Raw genomic sequence first — 18,680 nt, forward strand, 5'->3', positions numbered from 1 at the left:
CAAAAAAAACTGAACAGAAACAGGCACTCAGTGGCACAACAGAGAACAGCCTCCGAATGTGCCATCTTGTGCCAGCTAGACTCTGCCATAGTTAAAATTGGGGCTCGTCTGAGCGGCTCTTCTCTTCCCGCAGTGAGACGCCCTCATCTGGGATAAAAATCTCAGTTTTATAGAATCCCAGTCCACATGGGCGGGGCTTCTGGGACGCTGAGGGGGCGGAGTTCAGAGACGTAAACAGATGACATGGTTAGCGACGGCGCCCCCTCTCGCTCTGGGGTGGTATTACACACTCTATAGTAGAGTGGTGATCCCCAGGTGCCCAAGGGTGACACCGGTAAAAAAAAAAAAAAAAAAAAAACTCAAAATTTAACATCAAAATTACCAGTATAACAAATATTAGTGTAATTTTCCCCAAACTTCATGCCAATCACAACTTGCCTGTTTGGCATATAACTATTGGTACGTAATTGTTCTTCTGGTGACGATGTTGGCAGCCAGTTCTTGGTACTTCCAGTATCCAGCATTGGTATGATCCTCACAAATGCAGCCATCCTATAAAAAGCCAATGCCTGGTGACATCGATACCAAGTGGGGGTGCGGTGAGAGCCACGTGTGCCCAGGGTTTATGCCTAACAACCACAGTAGCCCCTCACCATAATCCCAAACCCAGAAGGAATTCACTGGAGAATGGAGTGCCAGGCTGACTGCTCATGCGTGTTTATCACGATGCCCCAGCCATCGCCTTCCTTCTCCTGGAGCGCCACTGCCAGGTCTGATGGGCCGTTTCAATCTTAAAAACTCAAAATGGCCTCTGCATGCCATCGGGTTCAAAAAGTGAACTGGGTGTCAAGTTTGGTAGAGGAGGAGGAGGAGGAAGGGGTCCCGAGCCAGGTTGGCACCAGTGTTTTGCTTGGTTTTGATTTTATTTTGCCAGTCGCCTTGGGCAGAGGGTCAGCTGTCTGATGAAATGTGACCAGATTGCGGTTGTCTTTCCAGGGTACGTCCTGCTGAGGAGGAGCCGGCCGGACCCACGCACACCCCCTGCTATGCAGCGTACCACAGACAGCGAGCGTGCCAGTAGCAGCAATACTGCAGCGCCATCCCAGGGAGATCGGACCCGCGGCCGCCACCACCACCACCACCACCACAGAGATGCAGTCCCCTTGAACCCGCCTGCCCACCTCACCCCCCCCCGAGCGTCGTTTGTCCCTCATGTCACTCAGGCTGGCCTTTGTTTTCCTGCAGTATTGCCGATTCTTTTTTCTTTTTCTTTTCGACTGTGGACTGTTAGTTGTTTGCTTTGCTTCTCCCGGTGACTCGGCCCACGCTCACATCTAGGGACTCGTCTTCATCACGTGTCGTGCTGCTCACATCTCTCTCCCGTTAGCGTATGGCCAGTCGGGGCGACGGTGACGGCACAGCAGCATTTCTGACACAAAGCACTCCGTGTCCAACCTAGCGGGCGCCGCCACGGAACCCTTGGACCATTGGACCGCTCTTTGAGGTGAGCTTCTCAGCAGGGACAGTCGAGTGACTGACGGCCCCCCACACCGCATATCGAGACTCTGACAGAGCAGGTAGACACGAGGGTCCAACACACTCAGAAAGACGCCAGCTACAAACTCAAACGATTTCCAATAGTAAAGGATCACCCGGCTCTTAGTGTTCCAGTGGATCTTGTCGTGATGGCTCAGGATTACAGCCGGCGAGCGTCACAGGGTGAGGGGGACATGAGGTGGGTCAGGAGCAAGCAGAGTGACCCCCAATACTGATAAGCCACAACACGTGAGAACATCAGAGAGACCCCCCCATACTGGACTGCACATGTCGTGCCGCTCCGGGCCCACCTCTCTCAAAGCCACAGCCAGTCAGACACAATCTGTGGGCATGAACTTTGACCTCGAGGGGTCAGGGGTCACGGGACGTCCGAAGGTTACTGTCATTTTCTGAGTGGTTACACCAGCAGGAGCACAAAAGTGAAAGCAGGTTTGGGGGGGGATGGGGGGCAGAGCAGACCCAGTGCTTCATTGTCACGGGTTGAGGTGACATGAGGTGTCCCTGACACAAACACCTGAAGCTCCCTTTGAGGGGCGAGGCTCAGACACAGCAACATTGAGGTTTGCTGGTCACAGTGGGATACAAGAACCTCACGGGTGGTCCTGTCCGCCAGACCTCGGACGCTGGCAGGATATAAGAGAGCTCTATTTTATTTTGTTTTTTCCCCCCCTAAGGTGAATTCCCCACTAATGGGGTCAGTGTGACCGCACCGTCACCTGGTGGGCTCTACCACACTTATCTAGTTTTCTGCGTAGCTCAGGGTGGCTTGGGTTGCACGGACAAGTCTGTACCCTTCAACGGACCTCCATCTTCAGCGGTGCCAGCTTGGTGGAATTGTGGGTAATCGCGTTGGGCTGCACAGACAGACTGGTCACTAAGCGGTGGCCGAGGTGTCACACAACTGCTGGGGAGGTGCACACCCGTCGCGGTTTCGAACCCAGGACCATACTTCCTTCCTTCCATTTAACGTCAAGGCCAAGGTCTTTTCTGGACTGGCGTGCCGAGACCCCCGCCAGTGCCACGCGGCTACGATTAGCAAATTTAGCAGCTGCTTACGGATTAACGGACAGCTACTCGACTCTGATCCCGCACCCCATGACTATTCTTCTTCTTCTTCTTCTTCTTCTTCTCTCATTATTAATTATTATATGGTGTATATAAGTATTTGACTATGTTTAATTGTAAGATGTGATGTACTTAAATAATTGTGTATAGTATTTCTTAGAGATGTTTATTTTCTATAAAATAAATATGTTATTGCCTATAAAATGGTATCAAATGAATGAATTAAAACAATTTTTGGAATGTTACTCACGACGCTGGTCTCCTGTCTTTTAAGACTCTTCACGCCATTGGAATTCACTTTGCTTTGCCATTTTAACAAAAGGCGGAAGGGGACTGAGCCACAGAGCCCGCCGTCGACGGGGATGCAGACTGGAGGTACGGAGGAAGACATACACAAATAAATATACAGTAAAAAATGACGAGGAATGAGAAAATCCACAAGTACAGGCGAGCATACATAACGGAAAGGTGTCACGAGAGATGGTTTGTTTGTTGCTTATTCCACAACATATTTCTGTTTTTATTAGGGGAGCATTCAGACCTACCGTCCTGCAATGAAATACAAGTTCTGTTTTCTGCAAAACTACAGCTTGACACGGAGGCCATCGCTGCTCTAACTTTGCTAAGTTCTGCCATTTGCTTGATGCTCAGCAGATGTGGCTGCTCTTCTTGGTCTTTTTATTACGGTGTTTGTCGTCCCATAAATCAGCTTCAGCGATTTGCTTGGTGCTCAACAGCTGTTGCTGCTCTTCTTTTTTTCCCCTGCTATTATGGAATGTTATAAGTTGGTTTATCAACCACTTTGATTGTGGAGTATTTCCAAAGTGTATCTGCCAATAATTCTCCATCATCTTGTCTGCTTTTTCTTTCTCGCTCTTCATCACTGAATCACCTTGTGTGAGGTGCTTGATACTCAGAAGCTGTGGCTGCTCTTCTTGGTCTTCTTTTTATTACGGTGTGTGTTATTCTTTAATCAGCTTCTGCAATTTGCCTGAAGCTCAGCAGATGTCACTGTTCTTCTGTATCTTTCTGTCATTATGGTGGTATTAAGCTGGTTTTTCAATCACTTTAACGTAAACCCGCCACCACAGGTCACTTTGCCACCTCTTATTGACATTTGATCCATCAATCAACACAATACTTACACCTGATTATGAAATCTCGGCACGGATGTACCAGTTCCTGGGGGATATTCAACAGATGGGCTTTTATTACAATAAACTTTTCTGCCCACCAGTAAAGTGGCTGCAGCCAAAAATCTGTTGAACTTCCAGAAGGTATCAGACTATATTCAGAATTATTTCTTGCTTGTCTATGAAGCTCCAACATCTTGTCTGCCTATTCTTTCACATTCGTCATCACTGAATCACTTTCCTTGATGTGGCTGATGCTCAGCAGATGTGGCCACTCTTCCTTGTCTTCCTATCACAGTATTTTTTTTGTCCCATAATCAGCTTCTACAATTTGCTTGGCACTCGACAATTGCTGCTGCTGTTTTCTCTTTTTCTTCCTATTATGATGTTCATTATGGATTCAGCTTCTATGATTTCCTTGACACTCAGCAGATTTTGACGCTGTTTTTTTTCTTACTATCTATTATCGTGTTCTTTGTCATGAAGTTGGCTTCTGCAATTGGCCTGATGCTCAACAGATGTCACTGGACTTCTTTTTATTCCTTCCTATTATGGTGTTCTTCATCACGTAATCAGCTTCTGCGATTTGCTTGATCCTCAGCAAAAGTTGATGCTCTTCTTCCTGATATGGTGTTCTTCATCAGGTGATCAGCTTCTGCGATTTGCTCGATGCTCAGCAGATGTTGCTGTCCTTTGTCTTCCTATTATATTCTTTGTCATGTAATCATCTTATGCAATTTTCATGACACTCAGCAGATGTCACTGGTCTTCTTTTTCTTCCTTCCTATTATGGCATTCTTCATCAGGTAATCAGCTTCTGCGATTTGCTTGACGCTAAGCAGATGTTGATGCTTTTCTTCCTTATATGGTGTTCTTCATCATGTGATCAGCTTCTGCGATTTGCTTGACGCTCAGCAGATGTTGATGCTCTTCTTCCTTATATGGTGTTCTTCATCAGGTGATCAGCTTCCGCGATTTGCTTGACACTCAGCAGATGTTGCTGTTCTTCTTCCTTATATGGTGTTCTTCATCAGGTGATCAGCTTCTACAATTTGCTTGACACACGTCACCCCTCTAATTTTTCTTTCTGCCCTGTCACTTGGTTTCTCAATCATTTTGCCATAAGAAACACACAACCACGGGTCACTTTGCCTAGGCCACCGCTACCTTCATTTTCTTTACAAGTAGCTATGTGACAGACAGACCTTACCATTTGATCATTTATAGATTTTTCCATTTATTTGTTTCAGTGACACTACACACAGCATGAAATATAAACCTTGAAATGAAAACTGCCGTTCTCATCCCTCAATGCTGAGAGGGTGGACTCTAGTGAGTGCTGTGTTTTGATTGGTGAATCGTCAGTAGAGCCCATGTAAAGCTTTGGCCAGCAGAATAGTCAAGACGCGACACAGCTCCTAATCAGGTGGTGTAGTGGTAGCGCTGGTGCCTCACAGTAAAGAGATCACGGGTTTGTGTCCTCCCTGTGTGGAGTGCAAAGTGCTTTGAGGAGTGAGAAATGCTGAAATATTATTAAGAGAATGAGGATTCCAGGGCTTCGTGCAGTAATTGCGGCCGACTATTTCCTTGCACCCATGTCCTCTGCACACTCGCACAGTGCCTTGCGTTCTTCGGGGATCGTGCGGATTATACGCATGCGCAAATCTCCGAGGGTGCAAGTCCGCTCTTCAGACGATTCACCAATCAAAACACAGTACCTGCTAGAGCCCGCCCCCGCAATTCTGACGGGTAGAGAAGACAGTTTTAATTTCAAGCTGCTATTTGTTGTGTGCGGGGTCACTGAAATAAATGCATCAGTGCATACATAGGACAGTAAACTATTTATTGACACATTTTTTTATGATCACATATCATTGTGGTGTTATGTTTGTATTTTTTAAAATTTCCTCCAAAATACTCCTCCATATGGAAAAGCATTCAGCCTTCAGCAGTTGAAGAAGAGCGATGGGATGGCCGTGGCCTGGTGCATGCTGGGTGCAGCTGCCAAGTCCGGCTCAGGTGTTTTTGTGGCACAGCGGATGGCATTTCGCCGCCAACAGAGCGCCTCGTTCCAGGCAATTAGGCGCTCGAGCCGACGCGCTGTTGACCGCTTTCTGCGCAGAATTCACAAAGACTGAGCCATCTGCTCCTCGCTGAACCTGCCGGTGCTCAACGTGTTTGCGCCCTCCGCCGAACGAACGGGGCTCAAACGGGCGAGGCAGAAAGAAAGGAAACCAGAGCAAGGGATTTTGTGTACATTTTTAATAAATTAAAGTATAACAATGGTAAAGTGCTTTTCTTTAAACCATTAAAAAAATTGTAAAACAACAGCAGTTAGTATTCCCGGCAAAACGAAATCTTAAACGAGAGCTGACAACTCAGCCAAACAAACGTCCTCATCGCCCCCTACAGGTGAAACAAAGCAGGTGTGGTGGACCAGCGGCTCCCTCCAGGGAACTTCAACATGTATAAAATACGCCTCAAGGCATTTTTGAGTGGCAGTGGGCGAGAGCGCGTAGATGTGTGCCAAGATGGTGCCTCCTCCCCTCGAACCAAAGTTTAGATTCAATGGAATGATGGATGGATGGACAGATAAAAGAGTCGGGCAGTAGAATATTTCTATTCTTGCTATCAAGGAAAGGTTTAATATCGGACAGGTAATCGAGACTGGGCCTAAATCTGAAGCGGCTGCCCACCTAAAACACAATGGACCCCAATGTAAGGGTTTCCTAGACTCATTTCTGGTCCTGCCGCTCCTTCGTCACCTTCACGACACAGTTGTGACAAGTGAGAGTGCTGCCACCTGCTGGAGTTTAAAGTCTACGGCACTGCCTGTGCAGTTTAAATCAAATCTCCGAACAGTTCGCTCCGTTCACGTCGGCACTCCGCCCTCCGACTCTTATTAATTCCATGTACTGAAGAGCCACAAGACCCCGCATGAAGGCGCAGTTGTTGAGTCCCACATTAAAAATGTTTCACTTCTAAGACTATAAGGTCAGTGCAGGGGCAGCAGTTTGAGGTTTTGTTTTTTTTTATTTCTGGACCCCCTGTTGTAAGAAAACATAAATAGCGGGATGATGGCTTATTTTGGTTGTACTCATTTTCATATAAAAAACGTATGGTGGATGAGAAGGTGACTCCAATAAAGAATGTCAGCTTTTATTTCTGGGCAATGCTTTAAATGACACAAAAAAAAACAAAACACTGGAAACAAAAATGTCTTTTGTTGTGTTCACCCCATGGGTACAAATGACTGACAGGAGACCCCCCGGTGAGAGGGCTGTCGGAGTTTGCACTTGCTGGGGGGGTCTGGTGTTGACATCGACGACACAAAACAAGGTGCAATCAGAGCAGTGACTACGACAGAAAAGGCCCGTCAGCGCCAGTACTGGGCATTCGAAAAATCAACTGCTTGAAATGTTGGGAGGTCCGAGGAAGACCACAGCAACTGAGTACTGGGAGAGCTGGAAAGAGAAACCGCAAAAATAACATCCAGAGAAATTTTTTAACAAAATGGACAGGGCAGGGATGGCAAAGGGTCAGAATGAAAAGAAAAGCCACAAAGGTTCTCGAGCAAAGTGAGTGTTCAGGACAGATGAGGTAAAGAGGAGTGCCGGGCTGGGACCAGTGTGGGAGGACTGTTGGGCATCAAGTGGCTCACCGGTGACAGAAGTGATGGTGGCAATACGTCACAGTTTCTCAGAAAGAACGCAAAACAGCCAAGCTCACCGGATGGAATTCATCAGAAAGATCTAGACGGGTCAAGTGGATCTCCTGCTTCACACCCGGTGGAGAATGCAGTGAAGAGGAGAATCAAGTCTGGCATTACAGACTTGGCACCAAGAGTCCGGGGATGTCGCTAGGTCACAGTTTATGCCAACCGAATACAAACTTCCACCCACTTTGATTTGGCCTCACATTCGATTGTCGCAATACTTCCGGGGGCCAAACACAAGAAATGTCACTTGTTTGAGCCTCTCTGCCTTGTCCCCCCTTCGACCCCCCGACACTCTATTTTGATCACCTTTGTGTTTGAAACATTGCCACCCAGTGGTCATTTCCAAGTATTACTGTTAAGTTTTGTTCCATCTGTGGTTTAGTGAAGCTCTAGCAGCAGTCACTCGGCCTCCAGTTCTTTCACGTTACTCTCTCACCAAAGTAACTGCCATGTCGTGTCATTTTCTAACCCACTTAATCCGGACCAGTGTCGTGTGGTCCGGGCAGGGTGACAGAGACAATCCCAGCTGGCATGGGGGCAAAGCCAGAACAAACCCAGAAGCGCATGCCAGTCATTCCCAGGGCAAGCACACACATGGGCCAAACTAGCGCACCAATTCACCGAACCTGCACATCTCTGGATGGTGGGATTGGGGGTCCAAGTAATCGTTTTTGTGATGATACGCGACTGCCACAGTTAAGATATTTTGGGATTGATGGGACTGTTTGAGACGAGCTTTGAGCTCAGAGTAGCCCTTTGGGTTGTGCTTTGTAGTTTTATAACCAAGAGGGAGACGCTTGCCACTCGAAGCCTCACGTTTGCAGTCGTGTTAGATGTCATACACAGCCCAGAAATAAAAGCAGACATGCTGCCCTTGACTGCGGTGGGTTGGCACCCTGCCCGGGATTGTTTCCTGCCTTGTGCCCTGTGTTGGCTGGGATTGGCTCCAGCAGACCCCCGTGACCCTCTGTTCGGATTCAGCGGGTTGGAAAATGGATGGATGGATGCTGCCCTTGAGCCTCACATTGAGATTTTATGACGTTTCTATCTCAGACCTCACTGGCCCAGTAGTTATGGGGCGACTCAGAAAGACGTTACAAAAGTCAGCGTCACAAGAACACCATTCTGTAAAGAAACTGGCACAGTTCTCCATCTTACAAATGCTCAATATGAGCCCTCCCCGTGTCAAACGCCAGGCCCTGCAGTCGATCTCCTCTCCTCTCCGGCTCGGGTGGAGCAGATCGGCCGCGACACGTCCTGAAGTTCAACTCCACACTCCGCCTTCTGCTCACCAATCCATCGTCCCCACGTCCCTTCGTATTCCGCAGGCTGTGCTATTCTGTCAAGTCGAGGCCCCACTTCTTACAATGTCCCGAGGGGCTTTCACTCAGTCGGCCTGCTCTAAACAAGAACAGCGCCCGCCTGACGCACAAAACCATCCGGGGAGCTGGACGAAAAGTGAACCCTGAAAGGCAGTGCCAGGTATTCCCCTCCCCTGCCAGTTTGCTGGCCACTTTCACTTAAACTCTTTAATTGTTCCGTTAAGTGCGTGAAGGTGGCCGATAACAGGAAGCGGTCATTTTTGGTTCACTGGCACCAACGGATTCTAAACAAAACGGGTTGGCATCTTTGCTAAGTTTTTCGGTTTCATGGCTGCTAGGGAACCTTCTGCATCCAAATGCAGCCACCGCGGGTGCTGAAAGGAGCTATACAACCAACAATGGCATCAGTACCTTTAGAAAATTATAAATATCCTATGTACACAGGAGGGAAAACAACGTCGACTCTATGAAAATAACGTTTTCCTCAGACGTGAGGCGCACGTGGAGGATCTGTACACTATTTACACGGAAGAGGGGACGCCCGGGCAGTGCACCCTGGGAAGCGCCAGCTTTTTGGAAGACCGTGGCAGAGGAGCTCTGACAAACAATTGCGTGCCTGTTAAACTTCTGGGGAAGACGCACTATGCTGGCATATCAGTGCCACACGGTGGCCAAGCCCGGTACCTACAACAAAAGCTGCCATTCTGCAAACAGCCAATGCCCCTTTTCACCCATCAGATAAAAAAAAAAAAAAGTTAAACGTTACCCATAACTCGATATTTCAAACCCCCCCCCCCCCTCCCCTATGTGGATGCCACAGTTGTGCCGCTGCCCAGTTTGATGATCATTTGTTGACAGTCATGAAGTGTCCTCTTAGCACCAAGCCTCTCCAGGGTCCGGGCGGCATCCACTAGCATTCCGACACGTTGCCCTGGCGCGGAGAGGAAGGAAGGAGGGAGATGACGGCAGGCAAGCAGGACCGCTTCTGCCTGCTCGCGTTTTCCAGGGCACGACGCCAGCTCTCCTACAGGCAGAACACAATACATGAGCCACAAGACTAACCTTTTTGTAACCCTCACTTGCTGGTGATGTAGCCCCCTACAGTATTCACCTGCTCTTCTGGTCGGTGTGGTCCTTCTCCGCAGGCTACGGTCCAGCAGCTGGTGAGCCCGAGTAGGACTGGCGCCGGCCATGAGCCGAGCTGTGGCCTCGTGCAGAAACAGCTGCAAAGAGAAAAACCATCAAGAGCAGTCAGCATGGCACAAGCAATGGCTTAACCCTATGGCAGTGCCCAGCAGGTGTCATCTGTCTGCTCCCACACACAACAGGCACCTTTTCAGACCCCCTGGTTTAGGATCAACGTGCCAAGACAAGCACACTAACCCATGTCACAAAATTTTAGATCCCCCCACCCCACCCCACCAACAGCAACTCACTCTCCGCATTGCTGGCCGGAAGCTCTGCGACAGCCGACGGAGCGTACTCAAATCCTGCTGGAAGCCACACAGCTCCAAGGGTGACACTTGCAATGAGTTACCCAGCGACGGGCGCTGCTGCTGCCAAAAACTCGTCCTGGTGACAAGGAGCAGGTCACAAAGTAGCAACTGCATCACCTACACAACAGAGGTAAATACATTTGTGGAGTCAGAAAAAGTGGAGCACCAGATGTCCATCACATTCCTTGTAGGCCTCTGTTGTAGAACAGAAATGCCACAGGGGCCCGGTGGCACTAGGATGGCTCCCCATGAGCGAAGCGTACGGCTCGGCTCTGTACTGCACGGCAGATGCATTGCACTGAAGGACAGACATGCAATGCAACCACAATGCACAACAGCAACGGCCTCAACTGCTCCATGTGGATACTCGATACATCAGTCACAGCAATATGGAGCCGAGCAGCGCACTGGGGGTTGTGTTACCATAACAAGCAAATAAGTGCAAACAAACTCTGGATGACTGTCAGCCCTCTTCCCACCAATGCCAGCTGCCACATATTGTACCTTGTCAATGCTGCCAAGGGGCACTATGGCCAGGCTCTCTTTCAGGTACCCACTGGCCTTGTCGCAGTGTGCCAACGTCAGCTGATTGTTCTCCTGGCTGGAGAGAAGGCTGCGTACGGCCCTGAAGGTGCAGAGTGCTGCTCGAGGTAAGGGGTTCCTGAGGAAGACAAAACAGCCAAATGATACAGAAAAAAAATAATTACAGGAAAAAACACCCAGTGGCATTGACTTAGCTGGGTGATATGCCAGGGAAATGGCATTCGGCTCCAAAGAATACGACTCAACACATCCCACGGGCATGGTAACAAAAAGCAGAAACGAGCAACAGACATCCTGTGTCAAAATTACTCTCCCAGCAGGCAAGCGGCATCTTGCCTTCTTCCCATACAACTCTCCTGGGAACTTACTCGTTGCCATGCAGAGCCTTGGGCATGTAGTCCACCACTGCGTAGAGGCGCTCGGCTGCCTCGTCATCGCCCTGCAACCAGTTCACTGCCACCACCACCAGAGACGTCCACCACTTGGCCAACGGGTCAGTCCCTACACGGTCAAGAGAGAAGGCACCTGCTGCAATAGTCTGCCAACAGCCTGGTTTGCAGCTGTTCCAAGGCTGCCACCCACCCACACACACACACACACACACACACACAGAGGATAATTGAAAAAACAAAATTTCACACACCTGTGCTGGTGGTCACGCTGGATCCAATGGCGAACGTCTGAGCAGTGGTTCCTGCGGCGTCACAGCAGCTGTTCAGGATCTGCAAGTACTGCAGAGCGTCAGAAAACTCTCTGCCAAGGAACAAATAAGACTGGTCAGCAACCAGGCCACAGAGTGTGCCCATCGCCAGCATGCGTGCTCTTACAGGGCAGGTCAGCACTTACCCTGCCCCTTCAGCCTGAACCTCATTACTTTCTGGTTTGGCGATGCAGTACAAGGCTCGGTCGAGCAGGTGCTCCCGAAAGGCCTGAGTCACCTGAGCCAAAGGATCAACTGAAGAAACAAAAGCCGGCGAGGACAAAGTTAACAGGGAGGTCACAAACTCTTACCACCATCACCAGAACAAACTACAGTTCAAATAGCGTTGGCTCCAGTCCTCAGCTGACCACCCATCATGGTACAATACGACTCCCCTCTACAAAGTGCTGTCCATTAAACTATCAGATCAACCCCACATCCATTGCCTCATCTCACCCTCCTTCTCAGAATTAGGACACTGTCCCATCTGCCTTTGATCCCCTCTTGCCACAGACTTTTCAATTCGAAAACCTTCCCAAAATTAGTAGTGAATACCCAACTCACTTGAGTTGCCCACCAAACTGTAGATGCTCTCTCGGGGTGTGCTGCGCACAGTCCAGTCTCCATCAACGAAGAAGCGGTGCCCAAGGGGGTGGCAGAGCCACTGCATGGCTGGAGGCACTGTGCCACTGGGAGATAAACAGATCTGCCTGGCACTGCTCAAGAAGAACCTCTGGGTGTGAAAATAAAAACAATAAAACAAACATTTTTATTTGAGCGGTCACTGAGGACTGGAACAAAAGTGCAAAAGTGAGATCTTCAAGGGAAGGAGACAAAATGGATGCCGGTAGCTACAGACCAACAAGTCGTACTTCTGTACGAACCAAAATTACAGAAACGGCACAAAGAAATAAATTAGAAAAGCCTCTGTATGAAAACAGCATACTAAATAACATGCCAGCAAGGGTCTATGGGAGGAAGATCTCACCAAACCAGTCTTTGAGATTTTGTGTTTTTTGGTAGTTGACAAAAACCAAAGCACACAACCTTCATAAAGCCTTGGACTCGGTCGTCCCACGCTAAAGAAAAATTCTGAAATTAATAATAATAATTCTTTGCATTTATATAGAGCTTTTCTCACTACTCAAAGCGCTCAGCAATTGCAGGTTAAGGGCCCAACAGAGCAGAGTCCCTATTGGCATTTATGGGATACAAACCGGCAACCTTCCGATTGCCAGTGCAGATCCCGAGCCTCAGAGCCACCACTCTGAAACTAGAAGCTGAAGACATCAGAGGTAAACCTACAAAAGTGGATCTCGGGCACAGATAAGAGGAGGATGGGGTCCGCAGTGGAGAGTCCCTTAGGGGTCCGTCCTGGGACTGTTACTTGTTTTCTGATTAACATTAATGACACGGATTTCAGTTTAGTTAGCAAACTTGTGAAATCTGCAGAGGATACTGAAACTGAAGCCATGGCAGACCCTGAGGAGGCAGCAGAAACAATTTAGAAAGGCTTCATTAAGGGGGTGAACACTTGGAAAATGGACTTTAATGGAGAAAAGCGCATCACGTGGGTAGAAGGAACGTCAATTATAAATACAAGACGGGACACACTGAGCTACAGGGAGCAATCACGGGGGTTTATGTTGACACATTTTCATCATTTAAAAAGGCAAATAAAATGTAAGGTTAGATCACAAAATCTGTAGACTATAAATGACAGGATATATAATAATGCACTAGTGAGACCACCTCTGGGGTACTGTGTGTGGTTCTGGTCACCACGGCACAAGAAAGACAAAGCAGCACTTGAAGCTGTGCAGAGGAGAGCAACCAAGTGCATCATGGGACTTGAGGACGTGTCTTACTGTGACAGACTCGGAGAATTAAACCTGTTCATTCTGAGCGGAGGAGACTGCGTGGGGGTCTCGTCCAGGTCTTCATTATCCTCAAAGGCAGAACGCTTTCAACTTAAGTGGGAGTCACGAACTCGAGGACAGGAGTGGAAATTAAAGGGAAGTGAATCGAGGACAGAAGCCAGGGAGCCCTTCTTTACGCAAAAAGTTGTGAGAATCTGAAACAAAACTACAGAGTCATGGAGTCGAAGCAGAAACCTTTGACAACTTTTAAGAAGAATCAGGATGGGATACTTGGGACAGCTGAGCTCTTCGTGGGACTAATGGACTGAATGGTCTCCTCTTGTTTGTCACATTTCTTATGTTCTGAGGAAGACGCACTTGAAGCTGTGCAGAACAGAGCAGCCAAGTATATCCCGGGCCTTGAGGACATGGGATACTCTATCAGTCTTATAAGAACTAAACCTGATTAGTGTGAGCAGAGGAGACTGCGTGGTGACCTAATCCTGGTTTTCAAAATTCTCAAAGGCATTGATAAAGTAGATCCAGCAGAATTCTTTCAACTTAATGGTGATGCAGATAATTGAGGACATCATTGCTAATTAAGGGTTAACTGATGTGGGAAAGCAGTTCTTTACAAAAAAAGAGTTGTGGGAATCTGGAACAAACTACCAAGCCATGGATTTGAAGCAAAAACCTTGACATTCTTTAGATGAGATATTGGACAGATTAGCTATTCGCTAAACGAGCGAGCCTGGTGGGCTGAACGGACTCCTCTTACTTGTCAAATTTCTTAGGTTTGCACAATGACCCATGCACAGATTCCACACAGCGCAAATTTCTATGTTCTAGAATTGTTTTACTTTAACCGATTAAAAAACACACACACAGCTCTGACGGGCACCAAAAGACTTGCCCTCAGACTCACCGTTAAGAAATGCAGCGTCCTGTGCAGGCTACTTTTGATACGCATTGCTGCCAGTACATAGACTTCAGCCAATGTTGCCACGGAGATCGTCTCGCCAGCACACTCAGCCAAGTTGACGGCGCTCAGGGCCATGTTGATTGCTGCCAGGTTGCTGCTAGGGAGCTTTCCTAATAGAATAAGAGTAGAAATGGAGTCAGAAGTCACAGAGCATTGCCATGATACAAGCCAACCCTGTGTAAAAAGGAACGGGCGAGAGTTACTCGTCAGTGTATGTGGATCCTGTGGTCAAGGACAGCCCCCCTAACCACTTCTAGCCCTATGGGATTCCTATGTGGCCTCCATCGATTAACCCCAGCTGAACCTACAAGATGTCTGATAGTGTCACTCGTGTAGTATCTTCACCTGTCATGTGCAGCTGATTCAGCTTGTGGTACACAAGAGCAGCATCTCGCGAGCTCCTCCGCACATCCTCCTGCAATTGCTGGTCACGGCTCAGACCTCCAGTGCGTCCTGCCAGCCACCGCCCCAGCCAAAGACGTTGCAGAATCAGCCGCAACATGGACCACAGGAAACTACAGGCCAGGTCCAGATGAGAGGTGGGCAGGGGGCGGCCTAAAGCCTTTAGGCACATCCACAAGTTTTGGGAAGCCTGAGCATAGTCACCCTGAAAAGAAGAGATGAGGACATATTTAGAGCCACCACAGTGATGACGTGGAAACTGGAACCTCAACCCAACAAGAAAGGGGGAGAAAAAATAAATAAAATCAGGAAGAGAAGCTATTCACCCTGGCCAATTCGAGGTCCGCCTGCTTGCGATGCCTCCAAAAGAGCACTGAAGACCCCGAATGCATACGGGTGACGGGTTCACCGTAGACAAATAGCCTGATGAAGAGCACCAGTACCAGTACACCATTAAGCAACCAGAGGAAGAGAGTGGGCAGCATCCAGTCAAGCCAGCCAAGGTTGTCTGCTGTAGAGACACAAGAACCAAAAATGAGTCCTTTTGTGAGTGCGCAGTTTCTTCTACCCTGCCAACTGCATGCATGTGCAACACATCTACCTGCTTGGGTGAAGTTCAGGAAACATTTGAATACTCGAGATCTGCCATAAGTACACATACATACACATGAGAATATGCACACAGACATTCACATATTATACATACATACTTTGACATCAAGCACTACAGGAAAACAGGAAAACCCTACCATTAATAACTTGAGGTCAACTGGACACTAAAATATTTGTTATGTGGCAGTATTTGTAGACTAGTCAACAGATGAAGGAGCACACAAACAGCACCAGGAACACTTCACTAACACTTTAGGCTATTACCCATTTACTCTTATTTCGTAAGATACACTACAGTACAATACAATACAATTTATTTTTGTATAGCCCAGAATCACAAAAGAAGTGCCACAATAGGCTTCTCCAGGCCCTGCCGTTTGACAGAACCCCCAGCCTGGACTCTCTAAGAAGACAAAGAAAAACTCCCAAAAAAACCCTCGTAGGGAAGAAAAATGGAAGAAACCTCGAGAAAGGCAGTTCAAAGGGAGACCCCTTTCAAGGTTAATAATAATAATAATAATTCATTACATTTATATAGCGCTTTTCTCAGTACTCAAAGCACTATCCACACAGGGAGGAACCGGGAAGTGAACCCACAATCTTCCACAGTCTCCTTACTGCAAAGCAGCAGCACTACCACTGCGCCACCTGTGAGGTTGGTTGGGAGTGCAGTGGGGGTAAGGGGGTCAATACAATACAATACAATACAATACAGTAATCCCTCGCTATATCGCGCTTCGCCTTTCACGGCTTCACTCCATCGCAGATTTTATATGTAAGCATATTTAAATATATATCGCGGATTTTTTGCTGGTTCACGGATTTCTGCGGACAATGGGTCTTTTAATTTCTGGTACATGCTTCCTCAGTTGGTTTGCCCAGTTGATTTCATACAAGGGACACTATTGGCAGATGGCTGAGAAGCTACCCAGCTTACTTTTCTCTCTCTCTCTTACGCTGACTTTCTCTGATCCTGACGTAGGGGGTGTGAGCAGGGGGGCTGTTCGCACACCTAGACGATACGGACGCTCGTCTAAAAATGCTGAAAGATTATCTTCACGTTGCTACCTTTTGTGCAGCTGCTTCCTGAAGCGACATGCTGCACGGTGCTTCGCATACTTAAAAGCTCGAAGGGCACGTATTGATTTTTGACTGAAAAACAAACTCTGTCTCTCTCTATCTCTCTCTCTCTCTCTCTCTCTCTCTCTCTCCCTGCTCCTGACGGAGGGGGTGTGAGCTGCCGCCTTCATCAGCTTTGTGCCGCGGTGCTTCGCATACTTAAACGTCAAACAGCCCTATTGATTTGTTTGCTTTTCTCTATCTCTGTGACATTCTGTGCTCCTGACACGCACTCCTTTGAAGAGGAAGATATGTTTGCATTCTTTTAATTGTGAGACAGAACTGTCATCTCTGTTTTGTCATGGAGTACAGTTTAAACTTTTGAAAAAGAGACAAATGTTTGTTTGCAATGTTTGAATAACGTTCCTGTCTCTCTACAACCTCCTATGTTTCTGCGCAAATCTGTGACCCAAGCATGACAATATAAAAATAACCATATAAACATATGGTTTCTACTTCGCGGATTTTCTTATTTCGCGGGTGGCTCTGGAACGCAACCCCCGCGATGGAGGAGGGATTACTGTACACAGAACTGAACAAAAGTAACCCTCAATACAATATAATAGTGCAATAGAAATATTACAAGGACGGAGATCTTAGCAAAGGTTTCTTGTGGTCTTAATTATGCTTATAAACCACGAGTGAAGAGGTTATTCATATCTGCGCAGTGTGGCACGTTAGGAGCCTTTGATATTCTGGTAAAACTATTTACAGATGTAAAGGATTCACAAATCACATACTGAAATATGCAATATCAAGAGAACTGTGTCTCAGTTAAGCCACTTCTGACCGTCCTAAAGTGAAGTTATTCTACTATTCCACATTGCACAGATGAATGACCACTTTATGGATGCTTTTCTCCCTGTGTCTGCGTGGGTTTCCTCCCACAGTCCAAAGACATGCAGGTTAGGTGGATTGGCGATTCTAAATTGCTGTGTGTGTGTGTGCCCTGCGGTGGGCTGGCGCCCTGCCCAGGGATTGGTTCCTGCTTTGCGCCCTGTGTTGGCTGGGATTGGCTCCAGCAGAGCCCCATGACCCTAAGTTAGGATATAGTGGGCTGGACGATGACTGACCGACTGACTGACTGACTTTCTAGAAATTAAAAAAAATATCTTACCCACATTGGTGCTTTAAATTGCACTCTATGGGTCAGGGTGAAAAAGTTTACCAAATACGTTGATTTTTCAAGTCAAGACAGCTGTCGGGTATCAATCCACACATTGTAAAATAGTTTCTACATGTCATTTTTGAACAAAACACCACCACTGTTATGAGATTCGGCCATTTGAAAACACAACCAGCCATATGTGACAGCTGTGTAGGTGGGGGAGAGGGGGGGGTTGTTGATTTTCTTTTGAAACACCAAACCACAGTAAACTTTTCGTGCCACTGGGCTGGTTTTGTTTTGATTTCTATATTTACGTGAATAGAAAACGTATCCTTACCTACAGAAAAATAGTACCAGGAATATGCAATAAAATGAGTATTTCCTGATCCCTTTTGTTGTTACAAACATGTGTCGGAAACACGGAGAGGTGTGGATCAACAACCATCTTGGCTTAAAAAAATGGACATATTTAGCATGTTTTTAAGCTTTTCCTTCCCGCCTCAAACACTCCTCTGTAAGGCGCCAGAGCGGGCAAGATACGTTTTTTTTTTTTTTTTTTTAACTTTAAAACACAAATTTTGCGTGACAAATGCATCTACATCATGTCTGTGAAGAAGTAACTTTGAATTGAAAAATACCAAACTTACCCTTCAACCCTAAAAGAAGCCTTTGTGAAGGTCTTGCTGCCTAAGAGTATAACAGCTGCATTTTTGCAGTACCTAAAGTGTTAACCAATTATTTCTAGTAGTGACCGTCCAATCCAAACATCATAAGCCCCGAGTTGCCTGCATTCACGACATACCTGCAGACTGGAACCCCAGCATGTTTCTCCCAGGGCCTTGAAAACTGCTGCTCTCAGACAAGCCTGTTGAAGGTTTTATTACAGACGACAGTGGATTGAACGTGAGGAAGAGGAAGGTAAAGATGCACAGTGCAATCCGGGAGCGATCCAGCATGCCCATGAGAGTAGAGCAAGGCATCTCTTGCTTGTGGGAGGTCTGGGAAATTAAAAAAAATAAAATGAGAGTGTCCATATGTTAAACCAAGTGAGAAACAGAATCAAA

General features: G+C 47.4%; 2 protein-coding genes across 4 annotated transcripts in view; one reads left to right on the forward strand and one right to left on the reverse strand.

The window, feature by feature from the left end:
• Window positions 1-18,680, forward strand: part of LOC114661106 (retinoic acid-induced protein 1) — a 684,250-nt gene that overhangs the window by 175,216 nt on the left and 490,354 nt on the right. The window contains 1 exon segment of the mRNA XM_051933674.1: window positions 997-1,525. Coding sequence (XP_051789634.1) covers window positions 997-1,011 — 15 coding nt within the window. The 3' untranslated portion in view covers window positions 1,012-1,525.
• The window catches only part of srebf1 (sterol regulatory element binding transcription factor 1), a 29,243-nt gene continuing 16,559 nt past the window's right edge, over window positions 5,997-18,680 (reverse strand). For all 3 annotated transcript variants that reach the window (XM_028814233.2, XM_028814230.2, XM_028814234.2), the window contains exons 8-19: window positions 18,419-18,614; window positions 15,104-15,288; window positions 14,721-14,982; window positions 14,319-14,485; window positions 12,099-12,267; window positions 11,681-11,789; window positions 11,478-11,587; window positions 11,203-11,335; window positions 10,796-10,952; window positions 10,232-10,408; window positions 9,907-10,018; window positions 5,997-9,819 (exon numbers count right to left, since the gene is read on the reverse strand). In XM_028814233.2, coding sequence (XP_028670066.2) covers window positions 9,599-9,819; window positions 9,907-10,018; window positions 10,232-10,408; window positions 10,796-10,952; window positions 11,203-11,335; window positions 11,478-11,587; window positions 11,681-11,789; window positions 12,099-12,267; window positions 14,319-14,485; window positions 14,721-14,982; window positions 15,104-15,288; window positions 18,419-18,614 — 1,998 coding nt within the window. In that variant the 3' untranslated portion in view covers window positions 5,997-9,598. The remainder of the gene's footprint in view (window positions 9,820-9,906; window positions 10,019-10,231; window positions 10,409-10,795; window positions 10,953-11,202; window positions 11,336-11,477; window positions 11,588-11,680; window positions 11,790-12,098; window positions 12,268-14,318; window positions 14,486-14,720; window positions 14,983-15,103; window positions 15,289-18,418; window positions 18,615-18,680) is intronic.

Source organism: Erpetoichthys calabaricus, chromosome 11 (assembly GCF_900747795.2).
Source record: "Erpetoichthys calabaricus chromosome 11, fErpCal1.3, whole genome shotgun sequence".
In the NCBI taxonomy this organism is placed as follows: Eukaryota; Metazoa; Chordata; class Cladistia; order Polypteriformes; family Polypteridae; genus Erpetoichthys; species Erpetoichthys calabaricus.